Below are 26375 nucleotides of genomic sequence, written 5' to 3'. Positions count from 1 at the left end.
TGTAATAACCTTGACATTTTGCTGGCTTTTTTATGCAAGGAACCCAAAGCAAAAGCCTGGAGGAAGGGAAGGAAATCCAGCACCACCAAAGGATTTAAGATGCACTTGAAATTCAGGTTGTACCACCAGGGCTCAGATCCTGCAGAATCAGACCAATTGGAAGGGACTAAATATGCTCTTCTTTTCTGAAGCGTCTGAGAAAGAGGGAGACAGAAAACATTCCAGGTGAGTCCTTCAAGGGGACTTTCAAGTGAGGGGAGTTCCTTTGAAAGCAGAGGTGCAATTTATTGTTTCCTGCACTAAGTTTAATGAAAGAAATCTGAGAAGCAATAACCAGCAACAATAACAAAAAAGTACTGTTTATTGTTACCCATTGACTGGACAGCTTGTTAAACTGAATGTTCCAGTGAAATTATTATAATTATTATTATTATTACTATTACTATTACTGTTATTATTATTATTACAAAAAAAGAAACAGAGGACAGAGACAGTATTTTTTTGAGGCAAATCAGTTTTCTCCCCCCCAGAAAATAAAAATGGAACATTTCTTGCTTAGAACTCTACCGGTCAGACTAAGCCCTGCATTTGGGCCAGGAAAGCCACTTATTCAAACTCTGCAGCTTTTTGCTGTGTTTTAGGTGATGCATCTGAATTTTCTCGTTTTCTGGTTGCCTAATAGAACATAATTATTTTCTACACTTACATTGTGTGAAACACATTTCAGTCTGCCAGCCTCAAGGAGCTGCAACCTCACCATAACACTTTTATAGCTTGAGAGAATTTTTTACACCTGAAAACTGGGATTAAGATTGTAAATTCTTATAAAAGAACGTTGATACTCAGTTGCATGTGGCTTTGTGATTGATGACCGTATCCTGCTCAGCTAATCTCAGTTTGCCAGGAAAGCCTTTATGACTATGAGAATTTTAGGTCCTTTGATTTCTGTGATAGATTCCTTAAAGCTGCTCAGGCTTTGCTGGATAATTGCTTCATCTCTAGAGCGTCACTTTCGGCCCAGGGAAATGTGGCATCTTCTTTAAAACAGTTACTGTACTTTTTGATCTGTTTGTAATCTACAGAATTAAACAAAGCAAAAGCAGAAACAGGAACAAATGAAACCTAACCCCTTGCTTGGCTCCCCAGGGCAGTTTCAGAGTGGGCTGGCTGATACCCTGTTTGCTGAAGAAATCAAGGACAGAAGGAGAAAGCTGTAATGAGACTTGGTGAGTCTTGATTTGAATTTTTAGCATGTTTTTCCTTTCAGGTTAGGAACTATGTGTGGAAGATCTGTGGTTTTAAAATTGAAGTGAAGCCACAGAGCCTCCTGCCAGCAGAGTTAGTTTCTCTGGTTGTGCTTAAAATGGTTCCTCTGTTGCATGCACAAATCAGCTTCCTCTGTGAAAGCAGCAGAAAGCTCAACTCAAAAGTGACTTGTATTGGTTTTGATGGAAGAATTGTTGGCCACGATTCTTACAGTTCTATTTTGTAGTTTTCCCCAAAGTTTTGCTGACTTTCCCCTGCTCAGAAACTGCAGAACCTCACCTGTGCAGTTGTCACATGGAGAGATTTTTGGCTGCTCAGAGCAGGAGGTTTTCCTGCACCTCATCACATGCAACTCCAGCAGTGTTTGATTCAGCAGTGAATTTTGATAACGTTGCACAAGAATGTAAGTAGCACATCACAGTATAGTCCTCACTGGAAAAAAATTAGTAGGGTAGTAGCAAGTTCTGCTATTGCTCAGCAGGAGACAGAAATCCCTACCTTCTATAGTCTTTGAGCTCTTGATTTAGAGAACTGGAATTGCTTCCAGAGTCCTTTTCAGTATCATCACTATGGATAAACTTAGACCCTCACCAGTCCAGGTACAGTTACGAACATGTGAAATTAGAGCAGAAATAAGGGAGGATTGGAGCAGAGCTGCCCACCACATTTTGCTGCCTGGAATATATTCTGCACCCTTACAATTTTTACAGGGTTCTGGTTTTCAGTTTGGTAAGAACACTTTATGTGTTATGGCACTTTGAGCCCTGTGTTTTCTCTATTTTCTTTACATTTCTTCTTTTCACTTTATCTCCTCACTTCCTCTATTCTGTTCTTTGACGCTGCTCTATCCTTTGATAATTTTTCCACTGTTCTTTTGTACTTATTTTCCATTTGTTGTGTTTTTCTTTATTCTCTTACCAAATATTTTTTCCTTTCTTATTCTCTCACTCCACTACTGTCATTATGCTTTCCCTATCTCTCATAGGTCGCTTATGCTTATTTTTCTAGTGTTTCTGATTTTATTTCTGTTATTTTCTCTCAGGAAATAAAAACATGGCCATGCCATATGTACATAGCTGCTTTTTTCTAGTCACCCTCAAAGAAAAACTGAACCTTGCAAAAATCATGAGGAGCAGAAGGCATTCCAGGCAACAAAACCTGTGGGTGACTCTGCTCGAATTCCCCCTTATTGCTCCTGTAATTTGATGTGTTTGCACTTGTAGCTGGACTGATGACCTTTGCAGTCACCCTTGCACACGGGCATCCTTATTACACTCATCCTTTCTTCAAGGGTTCTTCTCTCTGATCCTCACACATCCAGGACCTGATTCCAGTGAGACTTCACTTGTGCACATCTGCCCAGTGCAAAGGTAAAGCCTTGGGAGTGACTGGGAGTAGATCTCTACCTGTGCCTTGTACAAGAACCAGCACACCACGCAAGGGGTTCAGGCTCAGGATCCCTGAGCAGGGTGACAGCAGCACTGAAGGATGTTTCTAGAAGTGATGGTGACTCCTGGTCCTGCAGGACCACAACAATAGCAAGGGCAGGAGCTGAGTGACTTTGCTCCTGTGGGTTTGGCTGGAGGGAGGCTCATGGTTGCATCCTAGAGGTAAACGTTCTCTGTGAGATCCACCAGGGCTGGGCTTGTATGTTGGCCTAAAGCCTGAAATCCAACATTGAAGAAATACAAGGTACTGCAGCTTCTTTGTGTCAGCAAAAGCTCCTTTTGGAAACACATTGCTTAAAGTATCGTTCAACTGTAAAATAATCTAATGTATTAATCTAAAGTAAGCCCTGTTGACTACCTTTTTAGCAAAAGAAGCTACTAATAAAATAGATGATTTAATGAGAAACCTTTGAAACCTTGGGAAAACCCAGAACTCCTTCTGCCTGGAACTGTTATTCTTGAAACTCTGTTTTCTTCAGTTCTTTCGTTCTTTTTTCTCTCCCACCTGCTTTCTACCATCAAGTGCCCTGAGACACCAGGGCTGCTGCCCTGTGCTGGGAGAGGCACAGCACCAGCCAGGCTGGCACTGAGCACGTCCCCTTGTGCCCGAGGGAAACATGCCCTGGAAGCGTGTGGAGCTGGAAGTGAGGCACTCGAGACGGGCTGCTTTTTTTGCCTGAGCCGGGCATTTGCGCTGCCTCCACCTCTGCCCTCTGCTCTTCCTGGGGAAGGGGCAACGGTGCCTCTTGATTTGCTTGCCTGCTGCGACAGGGCTCTGCTGTCACCTGCCTGCAGAGTCATTTGCAAACAGGCTCCATCGCTGGGGAGCAGAAATGTGTTTTTTTCAAACCCGAAGCAGATTTATAGTCTGGTTTCCTGTCAGGTCTTTGCATTTTCCTTCTCCGCCCCTCCCAGTCTCTGACACACTTTTTCTTACTTTCTGTGCGGCTCTTTGCTTGTTCTTCCCCCAGTGCCCCAGCCTCCTTCATTCCTGATTCTTCCAAAACTTTTGCACTTTGGGAGCCAGGGGGTGTTTTACTCCTTGTGTTTCCTTTACTTTTCAACAGCTGCAGAGCACAAATAACGTCTCCAAGACTCCTGGAGAGACGCTGACAATTGCATGGAAGCGACATAGAGAGTGCAGCCTGCAGAGCTGCAGCGAGACAGCCGGTCACTCATGAGCACCCAAGGTAAGGAAAGCAGCTGTCAGAGCAGCTCCACCTCCCTGCTGGCTACCATAGCACTTGGCTCTGATCACTTGAAGTTCCACTTTGACCGTTTTTGCATTGATACTCAAGAGTTTCTTTGAAAATGGTTCCGTTCGTGCTTTCCTTGCCCTCAGCAGGTCTGGTACTTTGCATGTGCCGATCTTTGGAGCCCAGGGCTCAGGGAGGCAAACAGGTTGTAGCTGGAGTGCAAAGGTGCACTGGGAAAGAGAGTTGATATGGAGGTCTGGAGAGGGGAGATGAAGGACTGATCATCAGCACTTGTCTCCAGGGAATTTCTGGTTCTGCCCATAGTGTGTTGTGCTCTAGCCCTTTCTTTAAATCTCTTCACTGAGACTTATGCTTTCTGTTAACTAGTAAAATCTTTCTTATTTGGTTTTCTTCCTCTTTTTATTCGTTCTTCTCACTTCCTTTATTCTATTCTCAACTCTCTCTATCTCTAATTATCTTTTACACCATCTTTTTATGCCTTTTTTTCATCAAGAGTATTTTCTGTGTGACAAATGTTTCCCTTGTTTGTTCCTTTCCTTTCCCTCTGCCTTCTTTCATGCCTGCGCAATAGAGTGTACATCCTCCCTCAAGTTCTTAATCTCTCCCTCCTTCCCCTCTGTCAGTTCCTTCTTGTTCTTGTGTTCTCCTTTCCTGTTGCTCCTCCAGCTTCACACACACGCTCCTACTTCCTGCTCCATGCCCTCTCTCATGGGTTTGCTGCCCTGGCAAGTTCCTTTTGCCCACACAGAGGTGTTGCCTCTCCATTGGGCTGTCCTTACACACATGTCTCTTTCCTGTCATTCCCTTCCATGGACATGTGCAGGATTTGCATATTTACGGTTTTGGGGGATGCATCCCAAAATAAGAGACTTTCACACTTGCATAGCTTCCTTCCAGTGCTCAGACTCATAGTTAGTCATTCACAACAAATAACCACTGTCATCCTGTCTCTCTGTTTCTTTTTGTCTCACAAACAGCATTTTCTAACACCTTTGTCTTCCTCTCCACTCTCAAATACAGCCTGCCCTGACTTTGTGTATTCTATCCCTTCTCTTTCTGCCATCCCACTCCTTCCTACCTCCTTACCACAGCTCTCCACCAGGTTTCTCTATCTGTTTTTATCTTTATATTGCATTGAAACTGGGAGGAACTGCTGATGCAGATGGGCTTGCACTGCTGCCTTACGATCCCTGCTGCCAGCCTGCGGGGGAACCAGAGGAAGTATTGCAGTCTCTCAGCTCCTCTTTCCTCTGCAGAATATGCAGCCTGAGTAGAGGAAGAGCTTAGTGATGGGACTGAAGGTGGATGAAAAAATGGGAGAGCACAATGCAGAATGCCTTTGGAAAACCATAAAAATAGTGCTATTTGATCATAAATCTTTTTACCAAGCTTAATAAACTTCTGGAATTCCTTCCCCACAGCAGAATTTCTGATCTGACTCTGGCATAGTTTTTGTCCTGTTGAATCCTATGGGATTCCAAGTCTCAGAGGTAGAAGTTCTCAACTCTAATGCTGTAGTGGGAGTAACTTTGCTCCTAGGATCTGGAAACAGCTCATGTCTTTTATACCAGACATATTGGTGAGTCACCAAGATCAGGCATGGCTAAAAACTGCATTCAAGGACAATATCTGGTATTATTCCTTGCTTAAATTTGTATGCTTTGAATCAGATATGACAAATAAGTGCATTTCTTTGATGAAGCTTTTTAGCCTCACCTTCTTAAGAAGGACTATTGAGACTGAAGATTTATTTCTATGGATGTTCTGTTGTGGTCTTTTGGGAACTGAATATGGATCACTTACTAAACTCAACTGAATTAGTAAGAGAATTATTATGTGGGAGAATTCTCTTAGCGATCTGTCGTGCTCTCTCAAATTGTCTGTCTCCTTATGAATGAAAGGAGCTTCAATTTTATGTTTGCAGTTATAAGATATTCTTTCTGATTCAGAAAGGCCTTTGAGCTGTGAGCATTCTCTTCTCAATACAGAAACAGGTACATTAAAATATTTTTGCCTTTTGGAACTTGCAAAAAGACTACAAGCCTAGAACAATAAAATAAGAGATGCTCATTTTATACATACAGGTCTAATATGGCTCTTTCTTACTCGGTTGTAACTCACCTTGTGACGGGAACAGCATCTGTATTCCTTTGAGTCATTCTACCAAACTTGTGGATTTTGTGCCTTGTTTTGTTAGTATATTTTGCCCCCTATGTGCTGGTTTGGGCAAATTTGGAAATATTTTTGGCAAATTTGGAACCCTATTACTGGTTCTTTTGGTAAAGACTTGATGTCTCCCAGAAATAAATTGGCTGAGACAATGTCTCTTCTCTCTCTCTCTCCCCCTCCTTTTTCTTTTGCATTACATAGTTTGCTTGTGTTGAGTTAAAAATGGACATCGTCAAAGGTGTGTTGTGACATTTGCAAGGGGATCTGGAGACAGAAATTTTATTTTTGTGTGTATGTCCAGCTTCTTGAATCATGTGTCTGGCAGAGGAGAAATTTCAGCAGGAAAGAGCCTGGAAACTTTCTATTCTACTCAACAAATTGCTCTATCAAGAGAGCCAACTCCAGAACAGAAATTCAGAATCATGTGTTTGACTCTCTGCTCTTATGCAAATAGTTACTTCCAATTAGACTTAACTCTGAATTAAGAGAACAATAAGCTTTTAATGTGGGTGACAAGAGAGAACCATCTGACTGCATGGATTTGTTCCAATTAAAGGTAATTTGGACCTTCTCTAGAAGGATGCATCCCAGATATGCTGAAGATACCAGAATGCCATATACCAAATGACCTTGGTTTCTATACAGTTGCTTGGTGAAAAGTTTTCACCAGATATATGGAAGATTGCTCACAGAGGATGAAATTTATAGAGATCCTTAGCTACCCACTTGTTAGCAGATGGCTCAACTCTCTCTTTGATACTGAAATACATCTTTCATGAAATACAAATCTTTCACTTAGATATGGTCATTAAGTTGTGTAACTGATGGTGGAGTTTGACCTATGGCAGCTTTCTTTGGCAGTAGCCTCCATAGCAATCTAAACTTAAAAAGAAATATGGAACTAGGCCTTGTGATTTTCAAATTGAAGGGTAAAACCATAAACCCCACCAAGTCTGGTCAAGTTTTGCCACTGATACAAGAGAAAAATTCTTTGTCTCTTGTCTGTTTTGCCACTGCTGTCTGTAGGATTTGCATTTGCAGAACCCTGTCTGCTTTGCTGTGAATCCAGCATCTGCAGTGAATCTGCAATTCCTTTTTCAGAACAAATGATGTGGTTTTATAGGTCTACATGTAATAAGATTCTCCATCTCCACCCTTCCCCCAAATTTTCTCTTAGGAGCTGCCTTCACCCTCTAGTCTGGGTCACTTATTTAATGGCAAAGAACATTTTCAGGAAGGTAACCTTTCTGCTTGTGATTTGTTCAAGGACTCTGGAATTATAATGGTTGCTGTCAAATGTATATAATTGGTGTCTGTGGCACGCATCCAGTGAGTGATAAAAGCTTCGTTGTCTCTGCTGCTTTAGTCTGTATTCTCTCCCTATATCACCCTCTCACTTCTGCTCCTCCCAGGCAAGAGGAGAATGCAGTGCCAGGCTGTTTAAAGTGCAGTTTGACAAAGCAGCAGCTCTGCCAGATTCCCTGTCACGGTGTCCCAGCTCTGGGCAGTGGATTCCCTTGGCTGAGGGTTGCACACTGACTTAAGTTAAGCACGAAGGTCTCCTCTGAACTTTGATTTCAAACACCTCCCTTCATAACCTTCTGCCAAATATTTGGGCTCTAGGAAGGGTGATAGTTTATGAGTACCATGAATTCACAACCTTAGTGATCTACATGTAACATTTTACCAGCAGGTAAGAACTTTGTGCTTTCATATATGTAAGGCGAACATGCAGGGTGGGTTTTCACAGCTCACAAAAGTACATTATTAATAGCACCCAAAATTGGCAATGTGTTATACACTGTCTGCCCCCAGTGCTGAACATGTAGTGAGGAGAATATTCCTGTTACGTTAGTCCTGCAAAACCTATTTTATCTTCAGGGCTGGATGGGGCATTACTTTCTAATGCTGTCTGCTTCAGTGAATCTGTTTAGCAGCTCAAGAGGAAAGAGAAATTTGTCAAATCTCACTGGAAATCTATCAGAAATGTCAAATGAAATGCTGTAGCATTCTGGTTTTGTCAAAAGGATAAATGTATATACAGCTGTGTGTGTGATATTATTTGTAGTAATTGTTGCCTCAGTGAATTTGTCTGTGAAGTAACTTCGTGTAGTATTAAGGGATGTGTTTGTTCTGGTCCCTGAGGCCAGCTTGGCCTTACACAAAGGTACTTGTTATTTGCTCAAGCCAGCCCTGGTTTTTGGAGTTCAGGGGACAAATCAACTTCAGTGTAACCAAGGAAAGGATTCCCACTGGCCCTCTGAGCACTGCGCAAATTCTCCTTAGGTTGTAATTGAGATGCTGAGGACCAAATGTAGCATAAGGTTTCTGTTTAAAATGGAATAAGGATTTTTTTTCCATCTGCACGCAGAAAAAGCTGTATGGTAGCAGTACATATATGGTTATCATTAGCAGTTGAAGGATTGTTTCCACTTCATTTTTATAGCTAAAAATGTATATAAACATCTCCAGTCTGTCTGTGCCCATACTTGAAATCAGTGTATGATTTCAAGTGAGTGTACTTAATAGGTTGTTACACACATTTAATATATTTGAGCACAAAAATAAGTTCCTCCAAGATTTGAAACGCTAATAAAGACACCTTTCAAATATTTCCCTCTGGGGATTCTGAATCCTGATGAAACTGGGAAAACACCCAAAGGGTATTTCAATTCTTTTTACACCAAGTACATTTCCAACTACAGTGAAAATGGTGATTGAAACTTTTCTCTTTGATCATGAACTGAAAAATTATCACATTTATAAGATCATTTGAAGGCTTTTGGCTTTTAACAACTCAATTCAAATACCAGTGACGTACACTACTCGCTGACCAAACTCTGTTGCATGGAGTCTGTGTTTAAAAGAACTTTTCCTCCCTGGTTGCAGTTTTGTGTGGATCCTCTCCAAAGTCTACTGGTGCATCCCAGTCTTTTACAAGAACAAGTCATAGTGTCTATCCAGCATCTGCTTCCTGCATCTCATTGCTTGGCTTTTTCTGAATCACAGAATTATTTAGGTTGGAAAAGACCTTTAAGGTCACTGAGTCCAACTGTTAACCCAGCACTGCCAAGTCCAGCACTATATCATGTCTCTGAGCACCATGTGAAGTAGTTTACATTCCATATGGTTTTTGTAGTTTATAATGAGGTAGTTAGTGAGATCATCAAACTCTTTTCACTAATGATTTGCAGTGACTGAAAATAGAGAATTCCATAAATTTTTCCCACTTTCTTTACTATTGCTGAGCCTGAGGAAAAAAAACAAGCTTAAGGTACGATACTTCCCTGCTACTACTCTGCTGGTCTTCCTTCACAGTTCCTGCCAAAGGAAGTCAGAATAAGCCTCAAAATTTAAGAATCTTTTGTGTGTGATTCGTCCTTCCAGTAACATATCCCTGTATTTCCAGTTACATATTTTTCAGAAAGACCCAAGACTAACATGTTTTATTTTAGAAGGTTTAATTTCCTTCTGTCTTTTATTCTCTCTTTTTTGCAATATATGCCATGAAAGATACCAGGGTAGTACGAAACAAAAATTGTTTAAACTTCTGTGTCAGGATTGAAAAAAATGTGGTTTTTTCTTGCTTGAGTTGTTCAAAAAAAGTGAAGGAGTTTTACATTTCCCGAAAGGCTGGAAACGCTGAATCTGTTGGGATTTTTAATCTGCAGGTCTGTGGAATGAAGGAAAAGTGATACTTGAATATTTTCATAAGGATTGTTACACTACAGAATGGTGTTTTTGTGACTCATCCATATCCACACTGAGAGCAGCATCCAGGCAGTTTTGCTGAATTAAACGCTACTGACAGCAGCACCTTCACTGAATCACTGCCCAGCAAGGCTGCACACCTGGGAGTGTGGGGCTGGCTTCATGTTGGCCTTAGAAGCCAGGTGAGAATACAATATCAGGAAGAATATTCCACCTGCAAGGAACAACTGGAAAACACTCGGTCTGAGACAGTAATGATCAGAATTTGAATGCCCCTTTGAAAGCTGTGGATTCAGTGACAAGCTCCTGATACACTGTAGTATGTGCTGCAATGCAGAAAAATGTAAACTCATTGCAACATGATAATAGTGCAGAAATCCAAAGCTACTTGAGCAGGATAGTATTAGAAATCTTGAATGAATTCAGAAATACTGGCTATTGAATAACCAATGCCATCAGCACAGATTGAGTATAGTCTCTGCACAAAGGGACCAAACAGTAAAAATTATTTGCACATTCAAATATTGCAAGGAAAAAACATGAGAAAAGGCTGAGTTTGGTTTGTTACTGCTCCTTTGGTCCTCACAGGACATCTCAAGTCCTCTCTCCCTTCAGCCTGACCAGTTTGTCTGACTCTCCTCACTTGTTTAATATCTCCTTTCCTTCTCCTCTCTGATTCTGATTCCCAGCCCATGCATGCGGGTCCTGTCAAATGAGAGAAGGCATCTGGCAAACTCCTCTCTCTACAGCAGACTTTAGAGCTGAAGGCATCACTCACCTCCAGTTTGTGACTGAGGGAGATGAAGCAATGCACCAAGTACAGCAAATGAAAAAAAACCTGCCTGAAAGCAGAGACAGGCCATTGTGTTTTAGCAAGCTCTAAACTCTCTAAACAAGGTCAAATTTTCATCTGGGATATTCTTCCAGTTCTTTTCTCTTGTGGAGAATGTTTCACACAGCCAGTTGGCTGTGCTGGGTTTCAGATCAGAGCATCAGCTTCTGAGGGCTGGGCAATGCCACATCCTGGCATTTTGTACTATGTTGTCTGTGGCTAAAAGTGGTTCCTGCCCACCTCTCCTCTCCCCTCACGTGGAGGCAGTGAACTCTGTAACCTCAGACCAGAAATTTGTTCTACTGTGAATTTGGCCTTACACAAGCCCAAGAGAAACTGTACAGTTATATGCTGCCCAAACCAACAATCCTTAATTCCTCCGAGAAAAAGCAGTGAGTGGGGTGAGTGCCTTCTGATGGTTGAATGTGGATTCTGAGCCACCAGCTGGACCATTCTGTCCTGAAAAGGAACAGCAACATTTTTGGCTAAGTGCTAAAGGTTTGCATATAAGAATCCAAAAGGAGCATATGGCCATTGCTTTAAACTTGCCTTATTCTTTAAAAATATGCTTTACCAGAATTATCCATTTCAGACCCTCTAACTGTGGAGTGAGAAAGTTTAATTCCCTTTTTTTTCCCTTGCTAGAATAAGTGGTATCATAAATACTAGAAAGAAACAGAGTTATTTCAGGAATTTGAACTGGGATAAGTCTGATTCACAGAGACTTCCATCACGACTCCACTGAAGATACCAGGAGCTGCGCATCAGTTGTTTGAAGAGAGCTGTTGGTCCTTGCTCAGTTCACCTCAACTCCACCATTCACCTCAGGACCAGCATTCCTGATAAAATGTGCAGTGTTACCCCAGTCCATCTTGGTGATAACATGTCTGGGTGTGGCTCTTTGCTATTGCAGGTAACGGATTGTGCAAAAGTGATATGAAATTGTCCTGATGTATATAAGTAACCAGGACCACCACTACTAAACTGCTTTTCACCCCAGAGAATGTTGTCATTGAGAGCACCCAAGGGGCTTGCCCACTCACAGAGTTACTCCTACAGCTCTTCTAGCAATCCAGGAATTATTAATAATTAGTTGCTCACAGGAAAGGTCCTGTAAACACTTCCTCCCACACTGATTGCTGTGAACAATTTCAGTGTGAGTGTGGGGAGAAAGCACAGCTTTGTGGTTACTGCAGTTCCCCTTGCAGAGCTCTCCCACGGCACTTGCCCACATCACACTGAGTCCCCTCTCCTGTGACGTTCTGTGTTCTGTGCTCCCTCACCAAGGCACCAAGTGGGGCACCAGGAGAGCACCTGTCCCTGCCTTCAGCTCAGGTAACTGTGCTGCTGTGCAGGGAAGGGCACCTGTGAAACCCCCTCCTGCAGGCTTGGGTGGGTGAAGCCAGAGCAAGAACTCCCAACCTCTCAAGAACTCAGGCAGAAGGTGGCAGAGGAAGCTCCCAGTAGTCTGAATTCCACCCAGTAATGCCGACCTCAGTGCTCATGTCAGCCTAGGACACAGCTTCTAAAACTGCTGATAATGAAAAGGCTGGACACATTCCTATTTGAAGAGGCTTTTTAAATTCTCCATATGCTTCGTTTAAAAAAATTCCTTTAATCTTTCTGATGTTTGCTGTACCCTGGAGAATAATGAGAGTTCTTTTCTCATTTGATGAGTCTATTGCTTTTACAGGATTTGAAACACTTGCTGACCTGAGTAGCTTATGACAAAACAGGATTTTGAATTCAGATCCAACTTGCTCTGCCTTGCTTCCTTTCCTAATCCAGAGTGAACCTTATCTGTTGTTATTTTGTATTTTGTGTGATGGGGTATCATGCTGGACTAATTACTGGCACAGAGAGGATCAAAGGGCCTTGCTCTCGGAGAAGGAAACTTGTGCATCATTCCTAAAAATTCTGAAACATGAGTGGAGAAAAGCAGGAGTTAAATTGGCTCCTGCATAACAGTTGCTTTGTCTTACGCTTGATGTTCCACCCCTGTGCCTAATTCCTCAGTCTTGTCTTCCATGGTGACTTCGTTAGCAATGAGATGCTAATTAAATTTCATATTTACGATTAGAAAATAAAATCATTGGACCTTTTTTAAATAGATTTTTATGAGTTTTGGCTCAGTTAGCTGAGTCAGCAGCATGGATTCTGCAAGGCTGAACTCACCGGCTTTGAAAAAAAAAGATAAATAGAGCAACTAATGATGAAAGGAGAGTCTAATCTAAAACCTCATACAGTTTCTACACTGTATGAGCTTTTGAGCATAAGAAAAATAAATTTGTTTTCGTTCCTTGTAGAAAGTCATGTAGAAAGAACCCTTCTTTTATTATGTCTCAGAGGGTTCAAAGCTTAAAATTTCATTTAATTCTTCAAAACTCAGTTGTGGCTGGAAACAATATACTGAAAAGAGATTGATGCATCAGCAATGTTTGTCATCACCTGTTAGCTAGCAAAATATTTATTTCAGAGCTTAGAATTAACACAGGTAAGCACTGGCACACAGCATCTGCCCTCTTCCCCATGGAATGTGCACTGCTGGAGAGTTTATACAACACTAGAAAACCAGAACTACTTAAATACTGCTGCCAGCCAGATTTATAGGTGCTATAGAGAGCAGTTCCCCATTCATGTGAAAATTAGCACCTCACAAAGCTTTAAAGGCCCATTTTTCCAATACTTAGAATTTGAAGAATGTTCCAGTTGTGAGAAGATTTTTGAAAGCATTCAACTTCAATTTAAGTGTGTACAGAAGCCCTGATTTTAAAAAGTGCTTAACACTCACCAGGCCCGTGATTCATAGCACCACCTTATCCCACACTCCACGGCAAGGCTTGCAAAAATCTGCCCATTTATTTTGATGCCTAAATACCACCTGTGCTCTTAGAAAATCTGACCCTAATTATGAGCTGTGCCCTGGAGCAGGAATGAGAAATAGGGGAAATCAATCCTCACGAGTGGAAGCCGTTTGCTTGTGCTCATCTTGTGTGTAACCTCACCTCAGACACAAATGCAATGCTGCATTTAAAACAAAGGCTTTTCTGCACATTCTGCAAATGATTTTGTTGTCAGCCTGTTCTAAGGAATTATTGTGCTCCAAGGCTTAAGATGGGAGAATAAAACAAACTTCCTCTGACTTTGAGTTTGTTACCACCCTTTGTACTGTTAAACATCTCCTGAAGATCAGGGTTTGGGTGCAAATAATCCTGCAAATATTGCTTTTGTAGTAGTTTTTGTAGATGTTGTTTTAATAACAGCTGCCCATCCTTAAAGGCTGGGATGCTCACAGATAGAATGTAATTCTGGCATCACTTTACAGTTGTTATTTTCACAAATATTTGTTTCCACAGTCAGCGGAGAATTCAATACAATTCTCATACTTCTTCTTACTTTGACTCATGGTCAAGAACCACACCAGGTGAAGGCAAATAGCCAGATTTATTGCTATTTTAGTAGTTTGTTTCTTTAGTCTCTTCAAAAAAAATACACATTAACCGTGAACTGAACTGGCCAGAGTTTGCTGATGAGACCAGAGTTTAGTCTCTTCCCATGGTTAGTTAATTCTTTGGGGATAAATTTTCCACATGAAAGCTTTACAGTATTTTATTCTCTATCTTCAGAGCAATGGGCTTAGTTATGGAGAGAGAAACAGAAAATGCTTAATTCCTCCTTACAATGCTTTGAACCTAGAAAATATAGAATTGCCAAGTATTTGGCATTATCTCTTCCCCAAGACAGCAAGACAAGGTCATGGAGACATTACCACTACAGAAATAATGGACAGACAATGTACAAACAGACCATTTTTCCTTTAGATTGCTACGGAAGTGACTTACAGGAGCCATTCTGGAAGACGGAGAGTGAATTGTCTCTCTGTTTTGCAGAGATTGCTTTCCTGCTCTTAATTGCAGGCCTTTGGTGACAGGGCATGGCTAAGGAAACCCAGCTGGGTTCTCTGCAGGAAAAAGGGACCTATCTGAGGTCCTCCTCCTGCTCCATGCAAAGCCCCCAGCTCTCCGTAGCGGTGAGAGAAGTTCCTCTAAGACTTTCCTCAGCAGTGGTATCACATTTGAAAGTTACCCACAAGCTCTGTTCAGAAGAAAAGGGAAGTAAAGCAGCCCCCAGCACCTTTCTGCCTGCTATATATAGATGGTAAGTCTGAGAGAGAGGGTGGTGGGTGTAAGTTTCCGGAGCTGCGTGAAACAGCCCCACAACACTGGTGAAAAAAAAGAGAAGGCACAGAGCAAGAAGAGGAGGTGACCAGAATGCACAAGCAGGGAAGATCTATTCATAAAACAAGCACAACCATTTCCATGTGCAAGGAGTAAAATATCAAGCTCCTTCTGATTCCCGCTGAGGGTTTGCCCTTCCTAGGCCAGGCTGCTGTGATTTATCGTAGGCTTTTTCTCATCAAATGGCATCCAGTTGTCATCTGTGTGTGTTGTGTGCTGCTGACTGAGATGTTCCTGCAGCTCTGAGCAAGGTGAAAGGATTTGGCCAATGAGCAGAGCGTCCAGCACTATGGCAGACTGTGGCTAGGAGTGAAGCTCACCTCTTCCAGTGAGTTGTTGGTTGTGTAAGGTATGTATGACATTGTTCCAGCTACAGTGGAGCTTTAAAATTAGAGTCTGTTTTAAAGTAATGGTTACAAAGAGGTCACAAAAAGGAATAAAGTGTAGATATCTGGTCAATCTACATAACCTATGCATTTACATAAAATGATCAAAATGGATGTGTGGACCATGGGAGTCATCAGCTTCAGGAGAATAGCCAGTGTTTGATGCAACAGGATATGTTGCTGGAAATTAGAAGCTCAACAGGACTGGGTAAGTCTTCACAGAGTTCGGTGGGAGCTATTATACCTTTGCAGAATATTTAAGATGTTTAACTGAATCACATTCTCATCACAATCAGTGCATGCTGTTCTTGTAGTGCAGTATTGCATGGTTGCATGGGGGTTGTTTTTCATGTATTTGGAGTAGTTCGTTAAGGTTGTTCTTAATAGGGGGGTTATGAGAGTTGGCTTCTTATTTGCCTCTCTTTGTATTTAGTGTGTTTTGACTAGCTGTGGGATTCTTTAACTGCTGGAGCTGTGTCAGGGGGGTTTAGGTTGGATACTGGGAAAAGGTTCTTTGCCCAGATGTTGGTCAGGCACTGACCAGGCTCCCCAGGGAATGGGCACAGCCCCACAGCTGCCAGAGCTCCAGGAGCCTTTGGACAATGCTCTCAGGCACAGGGTGGGATTTTTGGGTGTCCTGTGCAGGGCCAGGAGCTGGACTGGCTGATCCTTGTGGGTCCCTTCCAACTCAGAAGATTCCATAATTCTATGATTCTCCATATAGATCTCTGTCTTATTTTCCTACCATGTTATAAAGCCTGCTATATGAAATATTATTTACAAAGTTTCCTGGGTCATGGTGAATTACAGTGAGATTATCTGACAGTATTCAAGATTGGAGTGTGACCTTTTCTGTTTTAAGAATGGCCTACACATTTACTGTCGATTGTTTCTGAATGTGGAGATTAAGTGAGTGCAGTCCTCTCCTTGAATGTGTTCTGCGTTATCCTTTGACTGTCTGGAGATGAGAGAATCACCTACAGAGGGTCATTAACTGACTAGATGGAAAGTGCTCTTCTCTCTGTTATTTTTTAAAACTTTTGTAATGTAAGAGTTTGTAGAAAATGACAATTTTTTCAAGAAACAGACTAAGTAGGAGTTTTGTTTGGCAGGGCTACAATTCTTTCTCTCTTCCTGATGTGACTTGTATTAATAGAAGTGAAATGTTAACAGCACTGATAAGAATCAGGCTGTCTGTGCCAGGGTTGTGTGGGTTTCATATGTACCAGTTAATGAACCTTTGTCCTTACCAGGTTCTTATGTAGTTCAGTCTGTGGAGATCCCTCACAAACACTGGCTCTCTGTACCAAAGGATGTGCTGGGGTTTGTAATTTGAGCACACATTTACTGGGACCTAACCTACTGTCATCAAAGCCAATTGCATCTTTGAGCAACTTGAATTTTTAATTCAACATTCCTCCTAAACACGCAGGACTTGCCCCCAGCTGTGCCTCCTCCTCCTCTTGAGCTGGCTAGAATCTCATTATCAATTGTAAAAACAAAGTGAGTCAGTCTAAAGAAAAAATTAACCTGGGACCCAGTAATGACTTCTGAGGCGTCTGTTGGACCAGCATTCTCATGAGCCTCGGCAGCCCGAGGATGACAGCTTCTTTCTTAGATCTTGGCTTTTAGCACACATTAGTTGAAAGGAAATGCTTGTGTCAGTAGCTGATTCTCCAGAACAGAAGGGCAACTATATAAACATATTTGTACTACGTTAGCACAGCGATTTCTGCCGCCCTCCTCATCACTATGGAACAGGACGGAGCATGTGTAGATTAAAGCATTTGTTAAATGTCAGGCGCTCAGCTCTCCACTGCTACTTTGCAAAAAAATAGATGCACTGAAGTCCTGTGGTAAATTATTTATTTTAATTACTGTGCCATTATCTTGATTTGCATGCTCAGAAGTAACGCTGATTTCTAATGTTTCAGGATCTGTGGAAGGTCCTTCCCTATTTATTCCCACATTCCTTGCCTTTGCCTTTAGTAAGGCCTTTCCTATTCTCATCTCTGTCTCACTTTTGTTCCTCACTTTCATTCTCTTTCTTTTTCTTTTCCTGTTACCTTTTTATATTTTCTTTTCCCTTGACCTCACCATTTTTCACCCTCAAATCTCATCTCTCTCTCTCCCCTCTTCACTTTTTTTTCTGCATCTCTCATTGTTCATATCTCTCACTTCTCATTTACTTTTACACATATTAGCGTTGAATAATGGCAGTATGGAAGTTTCTGAAGCCTGGGTACCAGATTCTCAAACAACATGTGAAAACAGAATAATACCCATCTAATCACCAGTGTAGATACTGGCATCAGGAGGACAAATCTCTCTCTGTGGACCCCAGAGGGAATCCGAGGCTCAGGATGGCTGGAAACTAATCTTTGGAGAGCACTCCAAGGTGGAAGTATAAAATGGTGAAATGAAGAGTTTTGAGCAGAGCATTTTCCATTCACTAGAGAGGTACTGGATTTTTAAATTCATGCCTGATTCAAAACAGCGAGATCAATCCACCCCCAAAATTTGCTCCTCTCTCAGTAGTGCTTAACCTGTGTGTTACTGCCAGAGCTGGAAGTAGCTTCATTGTTTGTAGGAAATAGTGACACACAGAAAATGACAGTTGTCAAAACATCATTTCAGCTATTTGCAGAGGAGGATTTTTCCATTGTCTTTGTTTATTATCAATAATGTGTGTGCTACAACCAAAGCTGATTGGATGCTGCCTGTTCGAGGCAGCACAACCTGCTGTCAGTTGGCCATTGAGCAAAATGAGTCACTTCCTTCCTGTGCGATCAAGCGATGGGAGCTTGGAGCCTCTAAAGCTGCCAGACTCGAGGAGGAGGTACACCAGATCCTGCCAGCAGGTGAGGTGTGAAATGGAAAAGCGCAGATCTCAGCCTTGTGTGAAACAGAAATAGTTGCAGGATCCTAAGGAGTATTGCTGCACTGATTGGGGTCTTTGCAACAGTATTGCAGGGGCAAAAGGATGTTCTTAATGTGTAAATAGTGTTTTCCCCCAGAAAGCAATAGGAATTGTATAGAATTTCATTTGCAATTTCAAAATACACAAAAGCTCAATGTAGTAAGTGTGGCATTCAGTTCATTCATTGTTCAGCTCTTAGGCAATATTGTCCTGCAATATTGAGCACTTGTCTGTTTTTGTTGCACATGGTGTTTTCTGGTTTAGGTGGTTCTAAGCAAACTGTTGGCTGTCCTGACTGACACCACCAATAACTGATCCATGCTTTATGTATGAGTTATGCTTCCTTTTTTTTTCCCCTGAGATGGGGTTTTATATGGATCTGTTCTTAGGAAAGTAAATAAAGGCAAAGAAAGTGATGGTTAAAGAGATTTCCAAGAGTATTAATTCTTCTGACCCCCCTTCTGTTAGGACAGGAATAGTGATTAGACATAAATCTCTGATTTATTCCACTGCTTGGTTTGGTTGGTTTTTTTCCAGGGGGCAGAAGTACTGAATGAGAGTAATAGAATAGAACCCTTCATTTCTTTTTCTCTCACTTGGTTGCTGAACTTATAGTTAGGAAAATGAAGGGAATTTTCTTTCTCCCTTCTGAAGCCAGATGAAGATGCCTCCAGAGCTCTCTGAAGCAGTTAGGGAGTTTGGTTTGCTTCCTTCTCCCTCTCTTCTATTCAGAAAATGGGAGTACTACTCATGTTAGCTACCAAAGATCTAGCTTTGCCTCCCTGAAGCCTTGCAGGTCTGCTGGTGTTTGAGGTTTCTTTTGTAGGCTGTGTGGAACAGGAAGATTGACTCAATTGAATTGAATAGGACATTTTTGTGCAAAAATAATCCTATTTTGTGTTTAAAGCTTCTTGCTCTTCTATTACTTTGGTATCTCTTATTCAATTTTTTTCTGTTTTATTTTGTTGAAATAAGTAAGCTGGTTGAATCTCTTGTATAAAGAAGGGGTTCTGAGATACACAGAATGGTTCTTTTCATGTGCATCATTATGACCCAAAACAGAAACACAGCCCACTCAACAGTGCTGCTGCCTTCAGAAAGTGTTCTGAAGCCTGCGAAGTCTGAAGTAATAAAACTGCACTAATAATAAATATTTTTCTGGGGACTTTCCATCTCAGTGGTTCCATGTGCTTTGCAGTCACTAATTAACAAGTCCTACCTTGTCATAAACATACCCATGCCAGCCTTGTTTTCAGGTGGGGACACTGAGGTAGGAAGAATGGATATAAAGTGCAAATTCTTAAAGGCAGATGAAGACACTGTCTCGTCTCCCTTGGGAGTCTGGATTTAGACATCTGTATCGAAAAAAATTGCAAGGATAGGTAATCAAATTTAGTCCTCTCTATCAATGTTTAAGCCTTTTAAAAGTGGTTTTCAGTACCATAGAACATCCAAAGAGCAGCCAGAATAATTGGAAACTGCTGGTATTCAGCATTTCAGAAAGCCTGGAGGGCACACAGAGCTCTCCTGTCCTTAAGCAAAGGAATATAATTTCCTTATCACACTTTAAACTGTGACTTTCCTCTAAAAGTAAAAATAGCTCTAAATCCCTTTGTGGTTTTGTGGTTCTCTGATATTGCAAATCTGCACATATCCACACAAGCAGCTTTTGAGAAAATCACCCAGTTGTTACACTTAGTCATGTGAGGTGCTATACAAACTGCAGGGAGAAAAGACATTGCCCCACGGACTCTGGAGATGTGCAGAGAAAGAGGATGTAGAACAACACCCTCAAATTGTTGAGGATAATTAGATACACAAAGTGTTGGTTTCATCTTTATTTTTGGTTTAAAGTATGATGATTTATATGTAGTTCATTCATACTTAGCATTTAACATAAAATTCTGTTCTTATTAACTTATAATATGCAAAACATTTTGTGTGCTGTGATTTCTTTTCAAATACTGCCAGTCTGCAAGCATCTGTGACAAATGCAGAAATTCAAAACATTACAATAGATTACCTCTTCCAAAATAAACTTACTTCTGCTTCTCAGTATGAAGACAAAACCACTTTTACATATTTCACAAAGGTGATATCAGGAAATCAGAAACCTGAGCTAAAAGCTGCATTTGCAGTCGGCTACACAACAACTCCTGAGTATTGACAGGCTGGCAGGAATTGAGAGCACGGGGATGCAAATAATTAAACAGCTGAAGGGTTAATTTCTGCACCATCATCAAAGAAGCACAAAAAACAAAAATGAAGCTTTAGATGTGACCTGATGATGAGCACTTTATAGAACCCCTGGGTCTGAAGCCTGCAGGCTTTGTTCCCTTGATCAGTGGAGAGTGTCACTGACATATGAGAGTGTGGAGTCTGAGTGAGAACAGAGAGCAGCTTTAACTGCAAGGTGATTTGTTCAGCTGAAAAATACACCACAAGAAAACCAGCAAACATACAGAACAATTCATTTGTGTGTAACAGCCAGCAGAAGGATAGTCCCTGAGAGAGAAAAGGAGACGAGGGGAGCAGAGTGTTCCTTTTAATGTAAAAAGGGATTCTCTCTTTTATTTGTCTACATCTACAGAGACCTTTGAAATAGATAGAACTAGCTGAGATTATTACTGGATTAAGCTCTCCTGCAGTTAAAAGCTATTTTGTATACTAACTACTGAAAGGAGCAGCAGGAGAGCAATTTTTTAACTGCTGTGGTGATTTCTGATTTCTTTTTGCTTCATGTCTGTTGAAGTCAGTCCAAGTCTGTGACTTCACACCTGTGATTTGTAACGGATGCCATAGTATTTCTATGAAATATTACAACTCCTGGATGTGTTAGTTTACAGCTCAAGAGGTGCTGGAATCACAAAGTAGATAATGGTAATAAAGATGAGATTTAATAAGTGATTACACATTTGAAAACATTTTAAATCTGTCATTTTTAATTTTATAGGTGAAAACAACTTTTCTGCAATATCATCCTAGGAAGGAAGGACAGAAGCAGGGAATAAGGGCTATTAAATGCCTAGAAAATGCATGTACTGCTAAAAAACTCCTAAAATTAAAGCCAGGAATACAAGACCTTTATTGGTTTCCCACTGAGTTTCAGTTGTTACATCTGGGTTTTTGACCAGCACACCAAAATTTCAACCAATGGCAAGCGTTTTGTTTCCTCTTCAGTATTATATTAAATACTAAATCAAAGAATTATTTGCTCAGTAGGAGGGGTTCTGCACTAAAATCAGCTGTTCATTGCTATTTTCTCTGGAACAGCTCCACAGGACACTGGAGCTCCATGGGGGTTCTGCTCTTAGACCAGCCTGGCCAAAGAATCACAACAAAGGCAATGCCTCAAGCTCCAGGAAGGGGAGGAGAGATACCTGTTTCACACCCCTGGGAGCTGATGGACAGCACAGGAAGTTAGGACAGATCTTAGCTGTGATTCTGGCAGGGCATTTCCAAGGTGGAATTCCAAGGAAGAAAGCAAAAGGGAGAGTCTGACATTCCTACATGGCAGTGAAGGACCACCCCACTAAGTGTCATTTCTCGGGGCTTTCTCCTTATTAATACGCTGTGTTTAGCAGGAGTTTGCTACCAGAAATCTCCTTTTAAAATTCTTAGCCACCCATCCAATATACTTATTGCTTTCCCATTAAACATTATGTCCCCAAAATAACAGTATGGATGTATTATGCCCATACACAAGGGACTATTTGGTAAAGATTTTTTTTAATGTCAGGTTAAAAAAAAAAGCGTATTTGTGTTGAGAATTACGCTGATGAGTGAACTCTTCTTTGAATCATTTAGTGGAGAAATCCCTTACTAATGTCCTGAGGGAACTGCTGACAGTGTGCAATAATTTCTGGTTCAGTGCAGCAGATTACAAGATATCTTGCGTTTTATGAAATTCAGGCAAGTGCTTCTTCTGCACTCTGAGGTCCATCTGTGAGCTCCCTGGTACGCTCCCAGAAATTAAAGGGCCTGTGACTCTCCTTTTTTCAGCTGCAGTGGATGGCTGTGGCTGTGAGCTGACTGAGGTACTGTGTGACCTTCTGCTTCACTGCCTTCTACTCCCCAAAGTCCAGCTTCTCCAATTATGTAGCGTTTGTTAAATTCACCTTTGAAGTGAAATACAGTTACTTCCAGAATAAGTGGTGGAGAATGAGGCTCATGAGAATGTGTGAGGACTTCAGATGAAGCTCTTTCCCCTTTAGCATTCCTCCCACTGCAACCTGCTTTGTAAAGCTTTTTCTCTACTGTTTTACCTTTATTCTGCTCATTGCTTCAGTGTCAGTTTTACCACACATAGATACTGGCATTCGGTGAGAATTTCACCCAGCCATTGTGGAGCTCATAAGATCAGGGAGATTTTTCCCCTAACTACAGCCTTGCCCCATGATTCTGGATCCCATTGAACGGCCTTGCTCTTCCTGGCCCTCTGAGGACTGCTGTCTCTCCCAGAATATTCGATATTCTGAACTAGAGTAATGAATCCACATGCAAGCATCAAAGCAAATGTGGAAAAAGTGGCTCCTAGGATGTGAAACTGAAAAGAAAAGAACTCTGCTGGAGTACAGGAGAAGAACAAAGCCCCTGGCAATACTCCCTTAACTTGCCCATACTGTGAGGAACCATCCAAATTTTTCTCACAGAGATATTGAAACCCCAACTAGGATTTTTGACAAATTGAAAAAGCTTTTAAAAGCATCAAGCAGAGAGCATGCATTGTTTTTGTAGGAATAGTCTGTATTTCATTATGTGAGAACACTGACAAACGCATTATTTAGCAGATTAGCACTTTTGGCTTTAGTTTTCAAAATGAGGAATTAATAACCCTTGGCTGTGCAGTTTATGAGCTGGTTTTGCCCAGGGATGCTCCGTGTAACGCAGGCTGCTCCCCAGTTCCTACAGCTGGAAGCTGAGGAAAACAACATGTTGCTTTTGAGGTCTTTAGTTACTGATTACCAGCAAAGCCTCATAAAGCACAGCTCTCGTCGCATATGATCCAAGAATTGCATATTCTTCCACCAGGGTCTCTGAACTTGAAATAGAAGCTTATGTTCCACGTGCCACCTGGATCACGAGATTCTGTGAAAGCTAGAATGCAAAATAGCACTAAGTGAAAAGTTAATATTTATTACAAAATAAAGAAGGAAAGATATTTTTGGTTTTTTTGCAAAGTTTCTTTTGTTTTAACTTCAGTACAAGTTTTCTTGCCTCACTGTAGCCTGCCATGTAACCTTCTCTAATGAGGTGGGTACAAATTAGGAGCTGGCAGGAAATTGCTTTGCAAGCACTCAGAAACCGTGTGACAGCATTTGCATGAGTCAAGAACATTTTCAGACTGCAGTGACACAACGCTGTTACCTCCCCCCTCCTGCAGGGAAAGGCAAGGTCTGAGCTCCCAGGTACCTGTACTCACACCCCTCAATGCATCCACAGCCGGCTGCAGACACAGACCTGCCTTAACTGTTCTTGTGTGCAGCCACTTACAGGTGCTGGCTCATCGCATCTGCACAGGTTCACCTCAGTACAGCTGAGAGGAGCAAAGGAGGTGAGGATAAATGCCTTCATTGCCTGCAGCCAGTATTTGTCTTTGCTCTGAGCTCTGCAGGTTCATTCACTTCTTGCCTTGCACTGTGCGCTTTGCCACTGCCTCTCTTGAGCAGAGGGATCCTCTGACTTGTAGAGACCTTGGTGGAGTTGGGTGAGTGCAGATTCATCACTGGAGAGCGATGAGCAATAGTTCACAGACTCAAGATAGCACTTCTGTGAACTGTCATTTCCCAGATAAGCTGTGGACAGGCTGCACTTCAAACAGCTTCAATATTGGGCAAATTCAGCGTTAGTCAGAAGTGGTTCTGAGCTCATCCCATATGACGTGGAAGTACAAAAAACTACTGGGATTGAAGCTCTCCTGCTTGGTGTTCATTTGCCAGTTGTTTCCCTTGTTCAGGAGCAGAGCCAGAGATGGATGACTGCCTGGAGACACTGAAAGATGAAGAGGAGGCTTTGTGGGAGAATGTGGAATGCAACCGGCACATGCTGAGCCGCTACATCAACCCAGCCAAACTTACCCCCTACTTACGGCAGTGCAAAGTCATCGATGAGCAGGATGAGGATGAGGTTCTCAACTCCCTTATGCTGCCCTCCAAAATTAACAGAGCAGGTAATTGTCTGGTCAGTGGCTCTATCTGCATCCCTGTGTGAATAGCTTTGCTTTGCTAAGTCTGGAGGGAGCCTGTATCAAGTTGCACATCACCAAATGAAAACCTTTAATCTTATTTAGAGGAGGTTTAAAGTAAGGGAGGATTCTGGTGCTATTTTGATCACAAAGACTCTTTCCAGTGCTGTGCGGACTGGAGCTCATGGGGTTCAAACTCCCGTCAAGGCCTTGGCAAATATTTCAGTTAACATGAGCAGCAGCCAGTGCCATTCTAGGAGCAAATTTTCAGCTTGCAGTACTTTGTGATTTGTCATTGGAGGATCTGCCATCCTTGCCTGGTAAAGGCTGCACGGAATAACTTGTCCTTTGAAATTTCCAGACCAATTTGCCCATTCTACTCCTTCAGAATAACGATCAGCACAAACATGCAGAATTGGTGGCATTACTTTATGGGCTCAGCTGAACTCAGTTAATCAGCCAGATTTTGCACAGCTCGTTGCCGTGGCAGAGATGAACCTTAGGCAGGTCTGACTTCAGGGATGTGGTACTTGCTCATGCTACTGGTGGGGCTGATGTGTCTCCTCTCTTCTGTCTGTACCCAGGCCGACTGCTGGACATCCTCCACACCAAGGGCCAGAGAGGCTACGTGGTGTTCTTAGAGAGCCTGGAGTTTTACTACCCTGAACTCTACAAACTGGTGACAGGGAAAGAACCTACTCGGAGATTTTCCACTATTGTTGGTGAGTAGAATCAATCATAAAGGAGCCTGTTGAACTAAGGACTATCTGGAAGACTGGCTTGTTTTTTGGTTTTTTTTTTTGGGAAAGAAGTGGAAATAAAAGCTAATCTTATTGTAGCATTCTGCAGCTTTTCAGTCCCCTTCAAAGCAAAATGTGGTAGGTAATGTATAAAGCAAAGGGACATCCTAGCTGTCTGAATGAAGCTGAAGAGCTTCAAATGAAATGATAGACATTGCCAGAAATCTCAGGAGAAGCTATATTGGAACAGTGAACTAAATTACGCTGATGACCTACACATGTGCAGCACATTTGATGCATTCAGATTAATTGAACTTGTACAGATTCATTTTACAAAGGTTGTGCTATTTCTACGGGCTCAGCTGAAACAAGACAAATGTAAAGGCTTTGTCTTCTATCTAGACAAGCTGTATGTGTGTATATTGGGATTCTGATGCCAGTGTGTTGTGTAATATTTGTACTGTTAGACATACAGATGTGTATGAATTTGTGCAAATTCTGCACCTCTGTACATATTCTGGCCCCTTGTTTCTTACTTAGTTCTTCTGATCCTACTTGTTAATAAAGTAACTTAAATAAGGTACTTCGCTAGACATTGATAAGCTGTTCAAACATTTTCAGTGGAGGAGGGACATGAAGGCCTAACCCATTTCCTAATGAATGAGATCATCAAGCTGCAGCAGCAAGTGAAGACAAAAGACATGCAGCGCTGTGAGCTCCTGGCCAAGTCCCGCCAGCTGGAGGATGAGCGAAAGCAGCTAAAGCTGAACAAGATAGAGCTGCTGACCTTCCAGGAGAGGTACAACAAGATGAAAGAGGAGAGAAACAACTACAACGATGAGCTGGTCAAGGTGAAAGATGAGAACTACAATCTGGCCATGAGATATGCCCAGCTGAGTGACGAGAAGAGCATGGCTGTGATAAGGAGCCGGGACCTGCAGTTGGAGGTGAGATAAATGCTCTGGGGTGCTTTAGTCAGCAACAGCAATGGAGAGCGCCAGTGGCATCTGGGAAAATGAGAAGCAGAAAGGTGTAGAGCTCTCTTTTGCTTGCTGATATGGGATACACATCGTAAGGTCACCCCAAGACAGTACCCAGATGATTGGAGGCATCAATGTATAGAAATGCCAACTGCAGTGAGGTGTATTAATGGCAGATAATGAATTAACAGAATGCAAGTAAAAATAAAATTTAAAACATACTTCCTTACTAAGAACATAATTTTGGCTTTTTTAGGCTTAGTAATATCTTGGTACAGTTATCC

The 26375-nt window shown here is 41.8% G+C and overlaps 1 protein-coding gene across 2 annotated transcripts in view; it reads left to right on the top strand.

The window, feature by feature from the left end:
- The first annotated feature begins 1129 nt into the window (after positions 1-1129).
- CARD11 (caspase recruitment domain family member 11) overlaps positions 1130-26375 on the top strand; it is a 46493-nt gene continuing 21247 nt past the window's right edge. Inside the window, exons 1-5 of one of the 2 annotated variants that reach the window (XM_032126166.1) lie at positions 1130-1226; positions 3782-3904; positions 24144-24356; positions 24956-25093; positions 25733-26058. In XM_032126166.1, the coding sequence (XP_031982057.1) occupies positions 3892-3904; positions 24144-24356; positions 24956-25093; positions 25733-26058 (690 nt within the window). In that variant the 5' untranslated portion in view covers positions 1130-1226; positions 3782-3891. Of the gene's footprint in view, positions 1227-3781; positions 3905-14886; positions 15231-24143; positions 24357-24955; positions 25094-25732; positions 26059-26375 lie in introns of those variants that run through there. The other variant, XM_032126167.1, reaches the window with a different exon arrangement.

The sequence above is a fragment of the Corvus moneduloides genome, chromosome 16, assembly GCF_009650955.1.
Source record: "Corvus moneduloides isolate bCorMon1 chromosome 16, bCorMon1.pri, whole genome shotgun sequence".
Taxonomy (NCBI): domain Eukaryota; kingdom Metazoa; phylum Chordata; class Aves; order Passeriformes; family Corvidae; genus Corvus; species Corvus moneduloides.
This window is presented reverse-complemented; position numbering and strand designations above follow the sequence as displayed.